Below are 16,352 nucleotides of genomic sequence, written 5' to 3'. Positions count from 1 at the left end.
TAAGCCGCCAATGTGGTTACAATATGAGCCGTTTCCTGTGTTTCCCGGGGCTGATGGGACTCGGCTGTGCTGCCTTCTGGGAGCTGTGAAGGGCGTATCACAGACACATGTACCACAACACCATTTCCATGTTTTCTTTTTGTTTCCTCTCCACAGTTCCAGCTCCAGATGTTTGACATTGTCTGCAGCTTAGGCTGGACCAGCAGGGACAGATGTTGTGACCTCCCGTCTATGGTAAGGGAACCCCCGGCTCCACGCAGCACGGACACAAGGACTTTTTTAAAGACATGTTCAATATGTTCAGCAGCTCGACTCACTTCTTTAACCTGCAGCCAGAATGATGGCAGAACTAGATAATCAGCTGTCGTCTCCTGTTTTGCTCCTAAAATATAGAAACTTGTCGGTTTTTGGCTCCGAGGATGATTTCCTCTGAATTCAACAAAAAAATCAAAGCAAATTTTTGGATTTTCAAAGCTCGATCAGACAAATAGTTTCAATGCACTGCTTATTTTTTTAACCTGGACGTGAAACAAAGATTCAAACGTGCGTCTCAGTGGAAAAACAGGGTTGTATTTTGTCCTTCTGTGTCCAGGAAAGTCTCTGAAACTCACATCTGCTTGTGTGTAAGTGCATTATTTCCTGTTTGTTTGTTTGCTTTCGTACATCTGTGGAGCATCTTGGCTCAGTTATCTTATAGGAAACCGTCAGGCCAGCTGCTTTCCCTCCAACGTGTTCAGGCGTCCAAACTCGGGGACAATGCAGAAACGTTTTATGACGTTTAAAATGTTTAATGGTGGTAATTACAGCCTGACAGTAAAAAAATAGATAAAAGAAAGGAAGAGTGTTTATCTAACAGGCAGCTGCAGGTCCAAACAGCCGGTGTGTCCTCAAGTTTTTCAGATTCAGCAGCGGATCAAAGCTCGGAGTCAGAACCGGCGCGAATCAAAGAGACAAATAAACAAGGTTTATATGATACGCAGGAGCGCGAGCCAGCCGATACGTCTGATGAAAGGGCGGCGGGGTGTGGCGTGTAATGGAAAACATAATGTTGACTCTGAGAATGAAGACATTTCTACAACCTGACGATTGTTTTCATGACTGCAGTTCACGCAGGTTCACTTTAGCCCAAATATCTTAATCATTTACATGAAAATAAAGGCAAACATAGAAATGTCCTCTGACCTACACCGGATCTGGATCAGCAATAGTTTACCTTTTTTAACAAGGCGCAGCAGTTAACTTGTCAGATGGAGCTGAAACATGCTTTTTATGACGCTGCTGCTCTGTATTAAAACGCTTGAAACCTCACTGCGGATCTGCAGAGTTTCTGATCTGGTGTCAGCAGATTCAAGCTTTGATGTGTTGAGATTTTTAACATAATTCAGCGTAATTAAAGCTGCATTTAATGTATTCTTTTTGCCTTTCAAGGGCAAAACAACAGTTCAAACATCTGGCGAACGTGCGAGCAGACAATAGAGGTCGTCTCGTGGGGTTCTGATAATCAGCAGCTTGAATGGAAAGAAAAAGAGAAGCTGCAGAGACTTTGATAATTTACAGACGGTAAAGAAGATAAAACACAATCAACGTATTTACGACGTTGTTGAAACGTCTCCTTCGTTCTTCACACATTAACTCCTGTGAACAACCATCTCTGGTGTTTCTCAAATCCTCCACGAGGCTACGAAGAGACGAACATTTGTTTGCAGGCACTTAAACATTTGGCCGGCCCTTCGGCAGCTACAGTATGAGAGTCTTTAAACGCAGCACAGTGCAGCCTGTTGTTCGGCGGCTGGACTCTGGCCTTTCTCAATATGAAGCCTTCTCACTTCAGTCCCAGCAGAGATCTCCAGAGACGCTGTAACAAATAAAGCTTTGTCTGAGCGCGGCACGTCTGCAGCTCGGACGTCCAAAAGAGTTTGAAAAGGATTCAACTCTGGTGGATTATTATCTCAATTGCTGCAGAGCGAGGACAGCTGCTTGATTGGCCTGTTTTTTACTGACGGTTATTAAATGATCCAAAGTGAGGCCATCAGTGGAAATATACATTGGAAACATCAGGAGCTTGACGCCCACGCGGGAGTAAATATCCTGCATGGGCTCATTCGTCCACTAAACAAGTCCAGTGTGAGTTCAGATTACTGTTTATCCAACTCTCTGAATTATAACAATGACATAAAGCTATAGTTAACGGCCGCTCTGCTGCCTGACAGTTTAATGCTGCTGAAATAAAAAGTCCAGATATCGAAGGAGTCCCACGTCTTGCAAACTTTTCTCAGGGAGCGCCTCAAAAATCCAACTCCTCTCATCTATAAGGTATGTGAAGGAGGTGTCGGGGATTTCCACTTGCACAATATCAAGAATCTTGTGGTTAGTCGGGAAAAATTCAAGATAGTTGATTTGTTGATCTTCACGATGTTGGACGGTAGTTTCTGTCATTTCGTGTTTCTGATTGGTTGGTTCAGTTGATGAAGGTTGTAGCTTACCTGACTGGTTTACTACACTGAACCATCTGGGAAGTCGGTATTGGGAAAGGTGCTTGGCAGGTGACTGGATGAACCATCTGTCTGTCACGGGAAAAAGACCAATCAGAATCAACGAAACAAAGAACGTATTCCAACTTTCAGTCCAGCATCGAGTTTCTGTGTCGTTCTTTAAATGATGCAGCTCCTCAAAGGAGGCTGAACCATTGTGATTCTCATGATTTCCTAATTTTGAATCCAACCTTGCGATGGTTTAGTTGTAGCTGCAGTCACGTTGAGAACTCAAACTTGAAATTGTCCATTCTGTCTTAAAGTTTGTGACCGATGACCAAAGATTTTGCCAACGTTCTTCTTGGACATCCCAGAACTGCAGAATGTCCAGGTCCTTTTTCTAGGCTTCACGTGGTCTCTGCAACTACACTAAATTTCTGTTGTCACAGTAAATTACCGACTTCCACCCTCGGGAAATTATATAATAGACGCTGAGGCATCAAATTTAAGTGACATTTGTAGTTCTCAACAGTTCTGGATATCCAACAAGAAATTATGCATCAAAGTTGATAGAGTGTCTGCCTTGTTTCGATGTGTCTGTTCCTGCTCGGGACTCCTTTAAACTCTGAGTTTTAAAAAAAAAAAAACTACACTGTTTACTTGAGGTTTTACTTTGACAAAAGCTTAATTTCATCGTTGTGCTGAAATCTCTGAACCAGAACATGTACCCCCTCTTACTGGGAAGATCTTCCAGAGTGCTGCACAGCTTTGTTCTGGGGTTCTGACTCCTGAAAACGTCACTCGAAGCCATCGTGGTTCTGCTCTTTGTCTCAGGTTTAACCCACAGAAATGTCCAAACGGTTTATCTCTTAGCAGTGAGAGGAAACATGAAAGAGACTGAGCGCTTTGGTTTTATGTTTTTTGGACGATTGTCAGAGGAAACACTTTCTTGTTCTCACCTTTTTTAAGACGCACACTCAAAGTTTATGTCACTAACCGTTACGTTTCATGTTTGAACCTGACTGCATGAATCATCTGCTGCTAATGAACTGACTGTTAGACATTGAGTCCACTCTAGCCCTCAATCCAAAGTTAAGTCAAACTTGGAGTCGGTGGTTGTTGGCTCGTAGGATCAGACACTCTGACACTTTGTCTTTGGGTTGTTTTTTTTCCACCAGAGAGACGAGCTGAAGTGTCCGTCTCTTCCCAACTCCTGCACCTGTACCTCAGCGGGCACCGGGCCACCAGGGACTCAGGGACCAGTGGTAAGAATCACCTGAATCCATCTTCACGACCTGGGAACTGTTGAGTTTAACATGAAGTGTTTCCACATTGGAGACTTTCTATTTTCCCTCTGCGACCTTTCACAGGAAAGTCTTGCATTATTTGACAGCTGGACTCTGTCTCCTAGAAGTTATGTTTATAAACCAAATGGATTTTGCCAAATACTTTTTGGAGGAAACATAACTGCTGCCTGGATTATGATTACTGGCATCCTTTTTTTCCAGTCCAGGAGGTTGTGTGTTCTTCTACCCCCACTGGGGTGGATGGTGGGTAATGCAAAGTGCTGGACTTTGACGCCACAGACCGGAGTTGTTGGACTCGATGTAACCTTCTTGGCACCTACATTACCCACAATGCGAATCAATCACCAACAGCTGAGTCAAAGATTCAGGTGCAAAATGAGGTCACACAAACAGAGTTTGTTTCATTTTCAAACGTTTAGCCGTCAACCGATGCCGACTCAAGTGACATCACAGTGACCTCACTTGAGGACGTTTATCAGAACGACTTTTAAAACATATCGAAGACCTGGAAACTGGTTTTGGTGAAAGATCAGGTTACATCACCGTAACATGTATGTAGCTACTTAAATGCTTTTTATTTGTAATGGAACATTTTTCCACTGCTGGAGTAAAAAGCTTTCCCCTGTCAGGTAATTTATGGTTATTCATACACTGTATGTTGTACAAGGGAGAATATTGCGCCCTGAAGCACATTAACCACGGGAAACTTCTTTGCAATGCCTCGTAAAAATCTTTTAAGAGGGTGGAGAAGGTAAACTGTGGTGCAGCATGACGGAGGCTGACACTGTCTGACAGCTTCTCCTCTCACTGCACTAATGTGACGATGTGGATGAGTCTGCTGGATGGATGGATTTTTATTCCCATGAGAAAAAGAAAAGCAGCAACGTGTTCATCAACAACACCTCCAGACTTTATCCTCTGAGGAAAATGAATAAATCGAACGTCTTCAAAGTAAAACAGTCAGAATCAGATCTCAGATCTCGCTGTTAAAGGTCCTGAAAACATTTTTCCTGCTGAGAGTTTGGACGAGATTATTTCTGCCAAACTTCTCTGGTTATTTAACAAGTTGGTCGAACCACACAGTCCTGATGAAGCAGATTAACTCAAGTTTTAAACTCCTAATAAATGACACCTAAAGATATTTTTATGACTTCATTTTCATACTTATCCGGGACATTTAAAGTTATATTGAAATGCTTAATTGAAAACCGAGTTTCCAGGGTTTTAAGGTGGAAGTTGACATATTTTCTCCTCCTCCTCCTCCTCCTCCTCCTCCTCCTCTTCAGGGTGCCCCCGGCAGCAAAGGACCCCGAGGTGAAAGAGGAGAACTCGGTCCTGCTGTAAGTATCTTTTTCTGTCTCACCTTTGTTAATGAAGTCTTGGTGCTGACAGCTCTGAGCCGGGTCAGACTCTTCAGTGTGAGCATCTGATTTTCTTTCCTGTCTATTTTCAGGTTGATATCAGCAGATATCAACACAAACAAACTCCGGTGTGTTTAAATGTTTCTTATCTGACCTTCTCTTCTGTATTTCACAGGGACCGGTCGGCCCACGTGGAGATAACGGACCACCGGGGCCCATGGGTCTGCCCGGCCCTCAAGGACCCAGCGGGATGTCGATTCCAGGAGAGGCTGTGAGTGTATAAACACACCTGACATGCACACACACACACACAAGCTGGACATAAATCCCAGGATGCCTCAGTGCACCAGAGGGAGGATTATTTTGGCCGTTTATTATAAAGGGAATTTACAAGCTGGGGAGTATCTGTGGCAGAGATCCACATTCCTCCAGAGAGAGACCTGAACATCGCTCCATGAATCAGTCTGACACAAGCTGTACCCAGATTAAATGTTCCCTCCATCCAAAGGTCGGACTCAAACGTCGTCCTGTCGTCCCGTGTCACCGAACAGCTTCTATTTACTCTGAACCGAGGCTTACGACGATTTATGGAGAGAGATCTGGAAGAAAGAACAACAATAACAAAAGCATTAAAATATCAGATAACACACATTCATAACCTGACAGCATGCGATAACACTCACCTGGTCTTCATAAGACTTATCTGCACGCCGCGTTGTGATTGGATCTTAATGTGCACATTAGTCTCAGCGTCACATGACAGGCGTGGATCAGATTCAGCTTCAGGTGTGTCTGAGTTCTGAGGCTTCAGTTCCAGAATGAAATGTTCATTACTCGTGTTTAATCACCTGAACGTGACAATAATCGTTAGGAGGCGGCTTCAAGTCCGACACGTTGAACCGCCGTGTTTCTACAGTAGAGCAGACAAACTAAACTCTGACTGATGGAGACAATAAGCAGCTACACTGCTGGAGAACAGCTTGAAGGGTTTGATCCCATGAGTCCAGACATTGAGACTCACACCAAAAACCATCATGTGATCTGTGTGTGAATAAATCAACGATGGTCTGAACAGTTCAGAAGCAGAAACACTTTAATTCTCCAGACACGAGGAATCTGACTCTGGTCACACTTTGCTCTCTCAGTACAAACATCAAACATATAAAGACACAGGTCCAGTTAAAGAACAGAGTGGCTGTAACATGGATCACTACATGAGCTTGATCTGAATGTGTTTATGTTGGATGAATGTTTAAATTATTAAAGAAATGTTCATGTTGCTGTTTTTTTTTCCTTTCAGGGCCGCCCTGGACCGAAGGGAGACCCTGGTGACTCCGGTTTACCTGGACAGAAAGTGAGTGCATCGGGCTCGAGGAGGTTTTTAAACAGGGAACTGGGATGCTTCACAGTTTGACTACTATTCTGGCGTCTGACGGGACTCGGCCGGTTTTTCCAGCTGGGGAGGATCCATAGAGAGTTTTTGAATATTACTTTTAAATTAAATTTCTGCAGAGAACCGAGGAGCCAAGAACAAGTCACCGTGATTAACGGTGCTGGTGAAGTGTTGGCGTGTGCTCAGCTGCTACATCCTCCTCTTAATGTAAGTTGTTTTATCTGGGAAGAGGCGCTGTGGTCCGACCTGGCAGGTCCAGAGTCTGGAAGAAGAAAATGACACCTAAGCTCCTGAAGCAACAGTTGGCCTGAAAGTAAAGAACATCGAGGGTCAGTGTTTGAAATACTGAGTGGTGAATATCGCGTGTCACTTTGATTCCTCCCTGGATACCGTATGTTCGTTTTACGAGGTTAAGAACGTTAAATCATTAAAGTGTCACGATCTTAATGAAAAATGAAGAAAAGGCGACGGCGTCCCTCCAGCACAGTTTAAAGGTCGGACCTCGTTAAGCTCAGGAGAGGATGAATGATCCCTGAATGCTGCAGGGCCGCTGACCCCAACTGTGACCTGTGACCTGTTGTTTGTTTAACCTTTGCACCTTTGACCTTAAAGGCACAGTCAGTCTTCTAATGTTTGCATGGAGAGATCAGTTTTCTTGCTTTAAGCCGTTGGAGCTTTAATTGCTTTAATCTAATAGGCAGAGCTGCAGCAGAGGTGGAGGTCAGTTTAGTCGAGCGAGTCTTGTCAAATCTAATTGAATTCATGGTCGTAGTGGAGCGAGACTCGCCTGCATGTTCTCTCTGAAGTCAGAATAAAAGATTACACTTTCATAAAATACAGGCAGCCAACCCTAACCCCGGTGGAGGGTGGAGAAGGTCGAAGGTTTCGAACAAAACTTGGAAACTTCTGAAGAGGAACACTTTATCGTTGTCTGGAATCAGCAGGTGTCACGGTCGTTCCTACAGACGTAATACTGACCAAGAGAACGCGCAAACGATTCTTAAAAACAAACCTCGACGCCAACGTCAGTTTGGATTTTCTGTCCTCGTCCTGTCTGATCATTTCTTAATCCTGAATCCGTTAAATGTCTTTATCCTTCCACATCTCCACCTGGTGTTGGAGGAAGTGGAGGCGTTTGGTGTTGGTGGTGGTCATCGAGTGAAGTGATGACGAGATCAGTTCGATCCAGCTCAGTGTAAACGGGGGGTCACCTCCTCCAGAGTGAGGCTGATTAATCGGCTCTTCATCTCCACGTGGACGCTGTTGATGGAGCGGCGGCTGCAGGTGACCACGTTGTAGCAGATGCTATAGCAGCATGCATTTAATGACTTGCAGACCATGCGGGTCCCGGTTTATAATGGCCAATAAAACAGACCTGGAATAAATTATGTTCCCTGTAAATGTTATGCCGAGGCATCAAAGAGCGGAGAGGATTGGCAATAAAAATGGCAAAAAAAGAAGATTTACGGTTCAACGCACAGAAATTTGGCGTCGGTTTCCATCAGAGCACAGGCGACCTTTTCAGTTAATGTGGGAAACGAAGATAACGTGATTTGTTTTCTCGTTGCTCTGCAGGGTTCACCTGGTCCTCCTGGTCCTGCTGGCCCGATCGGATCAGCTGGCGTGAGGGTGAGTACACACACACGGGCTGGTTTTAATAGCAACCATGCTCTCCGAATTCTTCGAACATGAACAGTATCAGTTCTGTTGTTCAGTCTTGATCTTGTGTTTCCAGGGCCCTCCAGGAAAGGAAGGACAGTCTGGACCCAGAGGCCCCGCGGGCCCCATGGTAAGACTTTTAATGGTTTGTTGGGAGCTTTGACACACCTGGGAGCTGCTGTTGGCCGAGAAGCTCGGCACGTAAAACCCGGCTGAAGCAATTAAGCAATTTAAGTGCCTTGCTCAAGGATAAACTGGCGTCAGTTTTCAGAGAGCAGAAAGCATGACTCAGCCATTTTATCCCCAGATTTAACAAGCCGGTGGTGTCGATTGAACTCGAGGTTTGTGATCACAAATGTTCAAGAAGGGTTTGGAGCTCTGAGCGACGATCTCGAAGCTGAAGCTTTGTTCACGATTATATCCGAACTGTTCTGACAGGAGCTCTCTCACTTTCCTTGCAGGGGCCTCCAGGATCTCCTGGAGTACCAGGTGCTGCAGGAAAACCAGGAAACCCCGGAGACTCCGGTTCTCCTGTAAGAGTCCGCACCGTGCGAACGAACAGGCAGAGATTAAAAGTTTCAAACGATTTTCTGATGCCTGATTTTCTCTTTTCAGGGTTCCGTCGGTCCAAAGGGAGACAAAGGAGAGAGAGTGAGTGAATCTGAGTGTTTTCGAAATGTCTCGAGTTTCAATCCAAGAAAACGTTCCTGACAAATTAATCTAGGATGTAAAGATGTTTCAGGACAAAGTTTCACAAAACAAGACAAGAACATTTGTTCCCGGTGTCTCTCAGAATAAGTTTTAGTATCTCGAAACCAGAGAATTGGCGGATTGTTTTGATATGGTCATTTATGATTTTGGGACTTGTTAAATTAAACGATTTTCTCTGTGCACGTCTTTGGACGACCAACGAAGCCGAAGGTGCAAGAAAGCCAAAAACCCAAAGCCAAGTTTAGTCTTTAGATGAGCTTCTGTAAAAAAACACCAGCTTTGTTTTATGCAAGGACTCATGGGAAGTGCAGTTCTTGATGTCTAAGCTCTGCAGACCAATCGTGTGATTGAACGGAAACCTGCACAAACTAAAGGAACCTTTTCTGGAACCTCTACGAATTCACATTGAGTTCAACTCTTTCCTCTTTGTACCCAGGGCGACTTTGCTCCTCAGAACATGATGCGATCCATTGCCAGACAAGTTTGCGAGCAGCTAGTAAGCGGTAAGTCGTGCATTTTTTCCCCTTTTGAAAGAGTTTCTGGCACCGCCGAGTGGCACCGACTCCAAACAGGCTCGTTCATGATGTGGTGACTCAGACACTCACTGTTCTGTTGCTTCTTTCTTTCCTTTCCTCTGTTGTTGCAGCACAAATGACTCGTGTCAACACGTTACTGAACCAGATCCCCAACGGCATGCAACGTGCCATCCCCGGCCCTCCAGGGCCGCCTGGAACCAGTGGCAGGCAGGGACCCCGCGGAGAGCCCGGCGCAGCGGGAAGGAACGGTTTCCCAGGAAGTCCAGGTTTACCCGGCCAGCAGGGAGAGAGAGGTACGATCCATGTGCTGTACGGGAAGAGCTAAAACAATAAACCTGAGCTGGATTTGTAAAGTGTGAGCACAGAAGGCAGAACAGAGATTATTCAGAGTGAGGACGGTTTATTTAAAAAGCACAAAACCATCACAGGATCCTAACGAGGCTCAGCTTCATCAGGGAACAAATCTCTGCTTGATTCTGTAACGCTGCCTTCCAGTCGTCTGAATTTCATTTGTCTCTTTAGAAGAAAAGCAAAGTCTGGATGTGACGGCTCTGATGCTCGATCATCCACTGAAAAAACATTCCTGTGTTTACAGACGACGATGGGAAGAAACATTCAGGAGTTTGTGCAGAAAAAAAAAACGCTCAGATTCCAACAATGTTCTGACAGAATCAATGAGTCTATCACCGATCCGATGTCACGTAACTCATTGGCCTCGAATTGAGATCCGTCTACCTCAAAGCGCCGTCGCTTTCTTTCCCAGGACTGTGAACAGCTTGACGTTATTATCCGAACCATGACCGAGTCATGTCTGACGACACGCCAAACCCACAAACGCCGGCCAATCAGATGCTGAAGCTGATTTCTAGCAGTGTGACATTAGCCAGAGACTGAATTCATGTTTACAAAGACTCTAACCTGACTGAGGCCACACAACAATCCTAACTTCAATCTAACCAATAATCTAAAACTTCAGGATCACTGAGACCTTTAATCTGACCTGAGCCTGATCTCGTGTTGCCTTCAGGTCCCGCAGGAGAGAAAGGTGAACGAGGAGTGTCAGGAGTCGGACAGAAAGGACCGAGAGGACCTGCTGGTGAGTCTGTTTGTCTGCTCTGCATGTGTTCACATAAAGGAAGAAGAAGTTAACGTCCCATCGTGGGTTCATGATTTTTATAGATTATCATATTTTCTAACAGAATCCAGAAGACGACCGTTTGGCAAAGCTCGGTTCTGAGAAAGAGATTGTGTAAATTTGATCTGATGTCAGAGTCCCTGAATGCACCGTCAGGGAGGGTCGACCTTTCTCAGAACCGCACGGCCGCACAACAATAACTGCGAATTAAAAACGAGGAGCGGCACACGCAGCTCGTTGGAGATCAGATTTAAAAGCTGCTCGGTGGCGACGTGAAGCATGAGGAGTTAGTGAATGTCAGATGTGTTTCTGATGCTTCCACCACAGACTCTGAACTCTTGAAGCCTTTTGGGTAATTTAGCTGAAACCCTGAAGCAGCAGAGAGCGGTTACTGCTGCACAGCGAGCATCGTGGTTCGTTTGACTGATGACTACATTCATTATCGATTATCTGCAGATCTTATTGATCGTTAAGTCTAGAAATGAGAAAAATGCTTTCATAGTGAGGTCTCTGTTTGGTGGATCAACCATCTGCAGATGTAAGATGGAGGAAGCTGTCGTGGAGTAAAAGTTGCAGACGACTTGAGACGACTTCTTGAAGGTCACGCAGCGTTTACGGCTGAGACCACGACCCACCTAAAGAAATCTGCCGAATGTTAACGTCCTGAGTGGGCGGTCCATCGCCTGGTGTTGGTCTAAAGACAACGCTGCTAAATGTACTTAGTTACTCCAGATCTTCAGTTAAGGAGCAGCGAATCCTCACGTTTGAGGAGCTGAACCAGAGAATAGTTCGTGGATTAATTGACTTGTAGTTTCATCCATGACGCAGAGCAGTCTGTAGTTTGTTCACTGCTGCTGAACTTCAGTTCCTACGTCGTTTTTTCTCACTGTGGTTGTCACGACAACACGACAAACATTAATCTGGACGCCAGCAGCCGCCGCTCGCCGTCTTACCGTGCTGATTGAACCAGACGGAGGCTGTAACTTCAAGTTTAAATGAAGCGACACTGTGATTAAAGACTTCCCGACAAGCCTCTGAAGCTGCAGCTCGTCCTGCAGAGATCAGCTCAGACAGCGGCTGCAGAGTCGTGACGTCGTCCCGCCTTCGCTAATCACGCGTCCGTCCAGTCTGTCAGACGGAAGGAGAGCAAAAAAAAAAGAGTTTGTAAAGCAAACAGGGTCAAGTTGTGGAAACAGGAGAGAGAGGGAACGGGCTCGGGAAGAGGAGGAAGTGGACAGCGGTGAGTCACGGTGGAAGGCGTTCATTCACAACACATGGCGAGGACGGCGAGGAGGAGACGGAGCGGCAGGGAAAGTTTCCAAGCCGGCTTTGTCCGTGTCTAGACAGAACGCAGAGAGGGAAAAAGGATCAGCAGATCCTGCCTCTTCCTTTTTTTCCCTCGCATACTTCACTTTCTTTTATTTCCATGTTCCAAATGTCGTGCCCGAGACTGTCAGCAGCACTTACAAACCTTTTCTAAAATATTTATGATGTCTGCAGCTGGAATTCGAACGCAATGACAACGAGCCATAATTATCTGTTTGCTTCAGAGATCACGAAACACCTCCTGGAGTTTTGGACTTGGGAGAAATTTTACAAGAAAACAATAAAACTTGAATTTATCTGAACATTAATGAGGAATAACAAGAGTAATAAACTGTTTTCTATTGTTAAAAACACGCAAACACATGGAGGAGATTCACTGAGCGTTTCTGAGAATAAAACTTGACTCATTAAAACTTCACAAACCTGATCGAACTTTCTTTGAGCGTCAAGATCCTCTCTCCAAGCAGATCTCTGCTTTATTATCCTTCAATGACTCTTTGTTTTCCCTCCAGGTCCTCCAGGAGAAAGCAGGACAGGAGCTACAGGCCCTCCAGGCTCTGCCGGAGCTCGCGGTCCCCCCGGACGTCCAGGATACGCCGGAGTCCGTGGACCTCCCGGACCTCCTGGATACTGTGACTCTTCTCAGTGTGTCGGTATTCCTTACAACGGGCAAGGATACGTAGGTACGTATGGAGACGTGCACGCGGATCGTTAGTCTGCTGTGTAAAGAGTTTTAAATAATCGTTGTTAATAATCAGCCGGGAAGGGGTCAGGGTGGGAAACACAACAACATTTTGAGAGATTTCTGTTTTCTGTCTATGGATCGAGTTCACACGTCCAGGATGTTTAGTCTACCTTAGCATAAAGACTGGAAGCAGCTCCACCTGCCTCTAATCTTTGTGCTAAGCTACTGTAGGTTCAACATATTTATTTTCAAGTTCTGGTCTGTTACTTCAGTCCTGGACTTAGAAGGATTCCTGGGAACCGACAGTGTGATGGAAGTCCAGTAAACTGTCGCGTCACCGATCCGTTCATTTCGTCCTTAGTTAAAAAGACGTTAACCATGGACACATCCTGCACGTGTCCACAGTGTCGTCCGATTTCAGGCAGCAAAACGAGGATTTCCCAAAATGTTGGCGTGTTTTCTGTCGTGAGGATTAATGCATGCGTGGATCTGTTCTCATAGACACTTACTGTAGGGTGACTAATCTGTAGAGAAACTCTGAAGTTGTTGATTCGCTGTCCTCTGCTAACTGACACCTTCCATCCTCTTTGGCCTGTTCCAGGTTCACCATAGTAGACTTTCTATGCCGCCTGTGCTGCTTTCACTGACTTCCTGAAAAAAACAAAACTCAAAGTCCTGTAACTGAAACACTTGCTCACACGCTCTAGAGCTGTTTAAAGGATAACCGCCAAAAGGAAACCCATTAACAAAAACAACAACAAAGAGGGAAACCAGTACTAACATCGACTCACAGCCAGTAGAACAAACCCCACCAGCAGCAGCGGTGATGGCACCGACCTGTTGTAGTGGCCTGTTTTGCATCTTGAAGCCAAAGACCAAACAAAGAAACGTTGTTCAGGAGGAGCATGCGCCCAACAACAACAACAACAAACAACCCAATCAAATACTAACAAAGGTGGATTTGTAACAGAGCAACGGCTACCACAGCATCACCGGCAACAACAGCAGCAGCAACTCTGTTAACAGCATTTCTCTCCAGGTGACATGTAAATAAACTAATTTGTGCCTTGTAAATGATGTTTGAACCAAGTCCACTAAATTTAGTCTTTAACATCTGTAGTTTTAAAGCTTGTGCCTTGCAAACAACAACCTGCTGCTTGCTGAATGCCAACAAAAACGCCTCTTTTTTTTATGATTTTATTTTCCTGCCCATGTGTTTGTAGCTGTTTGAAACTGCTCAGGGCCTCAGACTGAATCACTCCTGCACATGTGACCCCGGAGGTTTAGATTTGCCACCTGGTTTTTGTTTTTTACTCTTCTCCCTGTTACCTGAATGTTTAGAGAATGCTAACAATGCTATCCTGAAGACGTTTCTCCAGCTGGAGGCAGAAGATTTTAGTGTTTTTGTGGTTTTTATTTTGGAAATGAATGACCTGTAGAGAAACTGACATGGACTAACATCTGAGCGTCTAACACAACGGGAAGAGCACTGACGTGTTGAGCAGGGGTGTGTTCGAGGGAGCCTTGGGTGACCCCCATCCCACTAAACCTGACTAAAGTTGATTAGTTGGTATTTAGATTTCTCTTGTAGCAGCAATAACTCAAAAAGTATCCTGATATATTACAGAATCATATGCTCATACTGTATGTACTGCACTGTATAACATGCGGCCTGTTGCACCAATATCTGACGAGTTAGTGCCACAATCAAGGTCACGTTGTAGAGAGTGATAGGAAAGAAAGACGAGACAAAGAGGTAAGAAGTAGGAAGTATAGACGAGCATTTGATGGTTTAATTAATAGAACGTAGGCGTACGTTTGCCTAATAACACTGATGATCGTCAGCAAAGACACGTCAGAGCTTCAGAAGTCAGTTTCTTCTTCTGGAAACCCCAAGACACAAAAGTTTGGTCATAAATAATGAACTTAAACAAGAAAAGTAAACACGAATTTTGCAAAACATCTTCTGTAACCAAAAACCAGCGACCGCAACAAATCCCATTGACAGAGTCCAAAACTGACACTCGAGCCTTCATCTGGTCAGTGTCAACGGATCGACTGAATTTAAACGATGACAGAAAAAGATTGGAACGCAGTAAAAGCTAAAAGACTCCAACAAGAAAAACAAGGCTCTGTGAGGAAACTTATTGTTGGTTTATTTCCAATCCTTTCATGACGGCAGCATTAAAAAGCAGAAAAACTAGAAACTACATTTTGCAATAAGTTGAGATTTCCGTCAATCAGTTGGTGCAACAGCATGCGGGTCAAATGTAAGAGCAGATAAATTAACAAACGTCCACTAATTGAGTGCATGAGCCAAGCTATTGTTGAGCGGCAAATTAATTGTACTGCTGTATCGCACAAGACGCTCCCTCAAACAGCCGACAAACAGCGAACACGCCCCTGCTGGTGACTAACATCTGAATCAGTGCTTCAGCGAGCGGTCAGACAGAAAGTCAAATACTTTAACCCGTTATTTTTGTGCATGCTGAAGACAAAAACAGTTTGTCAACCTGTGCTCAATTGGCCCAAACACTATCTATCCGAGCAGGCCAGTACCCACCAGAACCCGACACCCGAGTAGTCCCTGTCCCAGAGGAGGATGATGAGTTGCAAAACCAGCGTCGAAAGAGATCACTATCAAGAAAGGCATCCAATAGGCCATCATCATAAGACAAGTCTCGTTTTCTTTTTTTTCTTTGTTCAACCTGTGTTTGTTGTTGGATTTATGCACATTATACACAAACAAAACGGGGTTTGACACCTCGACTTTATTGGAAAATACCTTTAAATGCCTTAAAACGTATGTGAATATTCATTTCTGTGGCAGGTGAAGGGTGTGGACGGACGGAGGGAGGGAGGGAGTTCGAGGGCGACTGATTCAAAAAAAAATAAGTCCATGACCAAAAAAAAAAAAAAAAAAAAACCTGTGAGATTTCTTTTGCCACTTGTGTCTTTTGCTTGTAACATATTTGCATCAAGTTTGTTTGAACTAGCAGTGTTGACCAGTGCACTCATTGTAACAAAGAAAGAAAATGTTTGTTCACAGTGTCGGGACATCAGATCTGTCACAGTTCATTCATTATGTTCAGTATAATCCTTCATGCAGTGTTGTCTTCTAAGGAGGTTCAGTTTCATTATGGCAGTTAAACACAGCTTTCATTTTGTATCTCTAGACTTGATATTTATCAGTTTTCCTTTTATTCCGTCACAGCTAATTTTAACAAACGTGGAATTGCATGTCTGTGGTGTATATTTAGTAATGTTTTTGTTACATTTCATTTTGTTTTAATCAGAATATAGTTGTTGTCATTCTTGTCATTTTTCTCAGTATCTAATGCGGTCGAAAAAAAACCTGCGTGCAAGACTATGGAAATGGTATTGCTGCTTCATGTTTGAACTGCAGATTGTGAATTCCACAGCCTTATTTTCTTATTTATTTCTGAAAACAGAAGAGGCATTTTTCAATAAAACTACTGAAAATTTACACCTGTGTGTGGGGTTTTTTTTTTGGTCTGTATGGGGGTAAAAATAATGGAGGGGGACCTCTAAATACAGTTTAAGTCGGTGTGGGGTACACTTGAACTGACCCGTACCCTCTGGGTATCCCAAGTGCCCTTCTGGTTTTTCTAATATAGCAGAACTGGGACCACATTGGGAAGAACTAATTAAAGGGGTACACAATCAACTAAAGCGTCACCCAGGTGGAATAGAGGGGCATTTGGACTGATTGGACTGGCACTTGGGGGGTTCTTGGATCAACTATTA

The 16,352-nt window shown here is 44.4% G+C and overlaps 1 protein-coding gene across 16 annotated transcripts in view; it reads left to right on the top strand.

Annotated features, from left to right (window-relative positions):
• The window catches only part of col12a1b (collagen, type XII, alpha 1b), a 120,590-nt gene extending 104,519 nt beyond the window's left edge, over positions 1-16,071 (top strand). For 15 of the 16 annotated variants that reach the window (XM_027279113.1, XM_027279111.1, XM_027279116.1 and 12 more), the window contains 14 exons: positions 157-234; positions 3,650-3,736; positions 5,065-5,118; positions 5,315-5,410; positions 6,440-6,493; positions 8,108-8,161; positions 8,268-8,321; positions 8,653-8,724; positions 8,807-8,842; positions 9,339-9,405; positions 9,549-9,731; positions 10,466-10,534; positions 12,412-12,582; positions 15,136-16,071. In XM_027279113.1, the coding sequence (XP_027134914.1) occupies positions 157-234; positions 3,650-3,736; positions 5,065-5,118; positions 5,315-5,410; positions 6,440-6,493; positions 8,108-8,161; positions 8,268-8,321; positions 8,653-8,724; positions 8,807-8,842; positions 9,339-9,405; positions 9,549-9,731; positions 10,466-10,534; positions 12,412-12,582; positions 15,136-15,257 (1,197 nt within the window). In that variant the 3' untranslated portion in view covers positions 15,258-16,071. Of the gene's footprint in view, positions 1-156; positions 235-3,649; positions 3,737-5,064; positions 5,119-5,314; positions 5,411-6,439; positions 6,494-8,107; positions 8,162-8,267; positions 8,322-8,652; positions 8,725-8,806; positions 8,843-9,338; positions 9,406-9,548; positions 9,732-10,465; positions 10,535-12,411; positions 12,583-13,185; positions 14,333-15,135 lie in introns of those variants that run through there. The other variant, XM_027279114.1, reaches the window with a different exon arrangement.
• The last annotated feature ends 281 nt before the right edge of the window (positions 16,072-16,352 follow it).

The sequence above is a fragment of the Larimichthys crocea genome, chromosome VI (genome assembly GCF_000972845.2).
Source record: "Larimichthys crocea isolate SSNF chromosome VI, L_crocea_2.0, whole genome shotgun sequence".
In the NCBI taxonomy this organism is placed as follows: domain Eukaryota; kingdom Metazoa; phylum Chordata; class Actinopteri; family Sciaenidae; genus Larimichthys; species Larimichthys crocea.
This window is presented reverse-complemented; position numbering and strand designations above follow the sequence as displayed.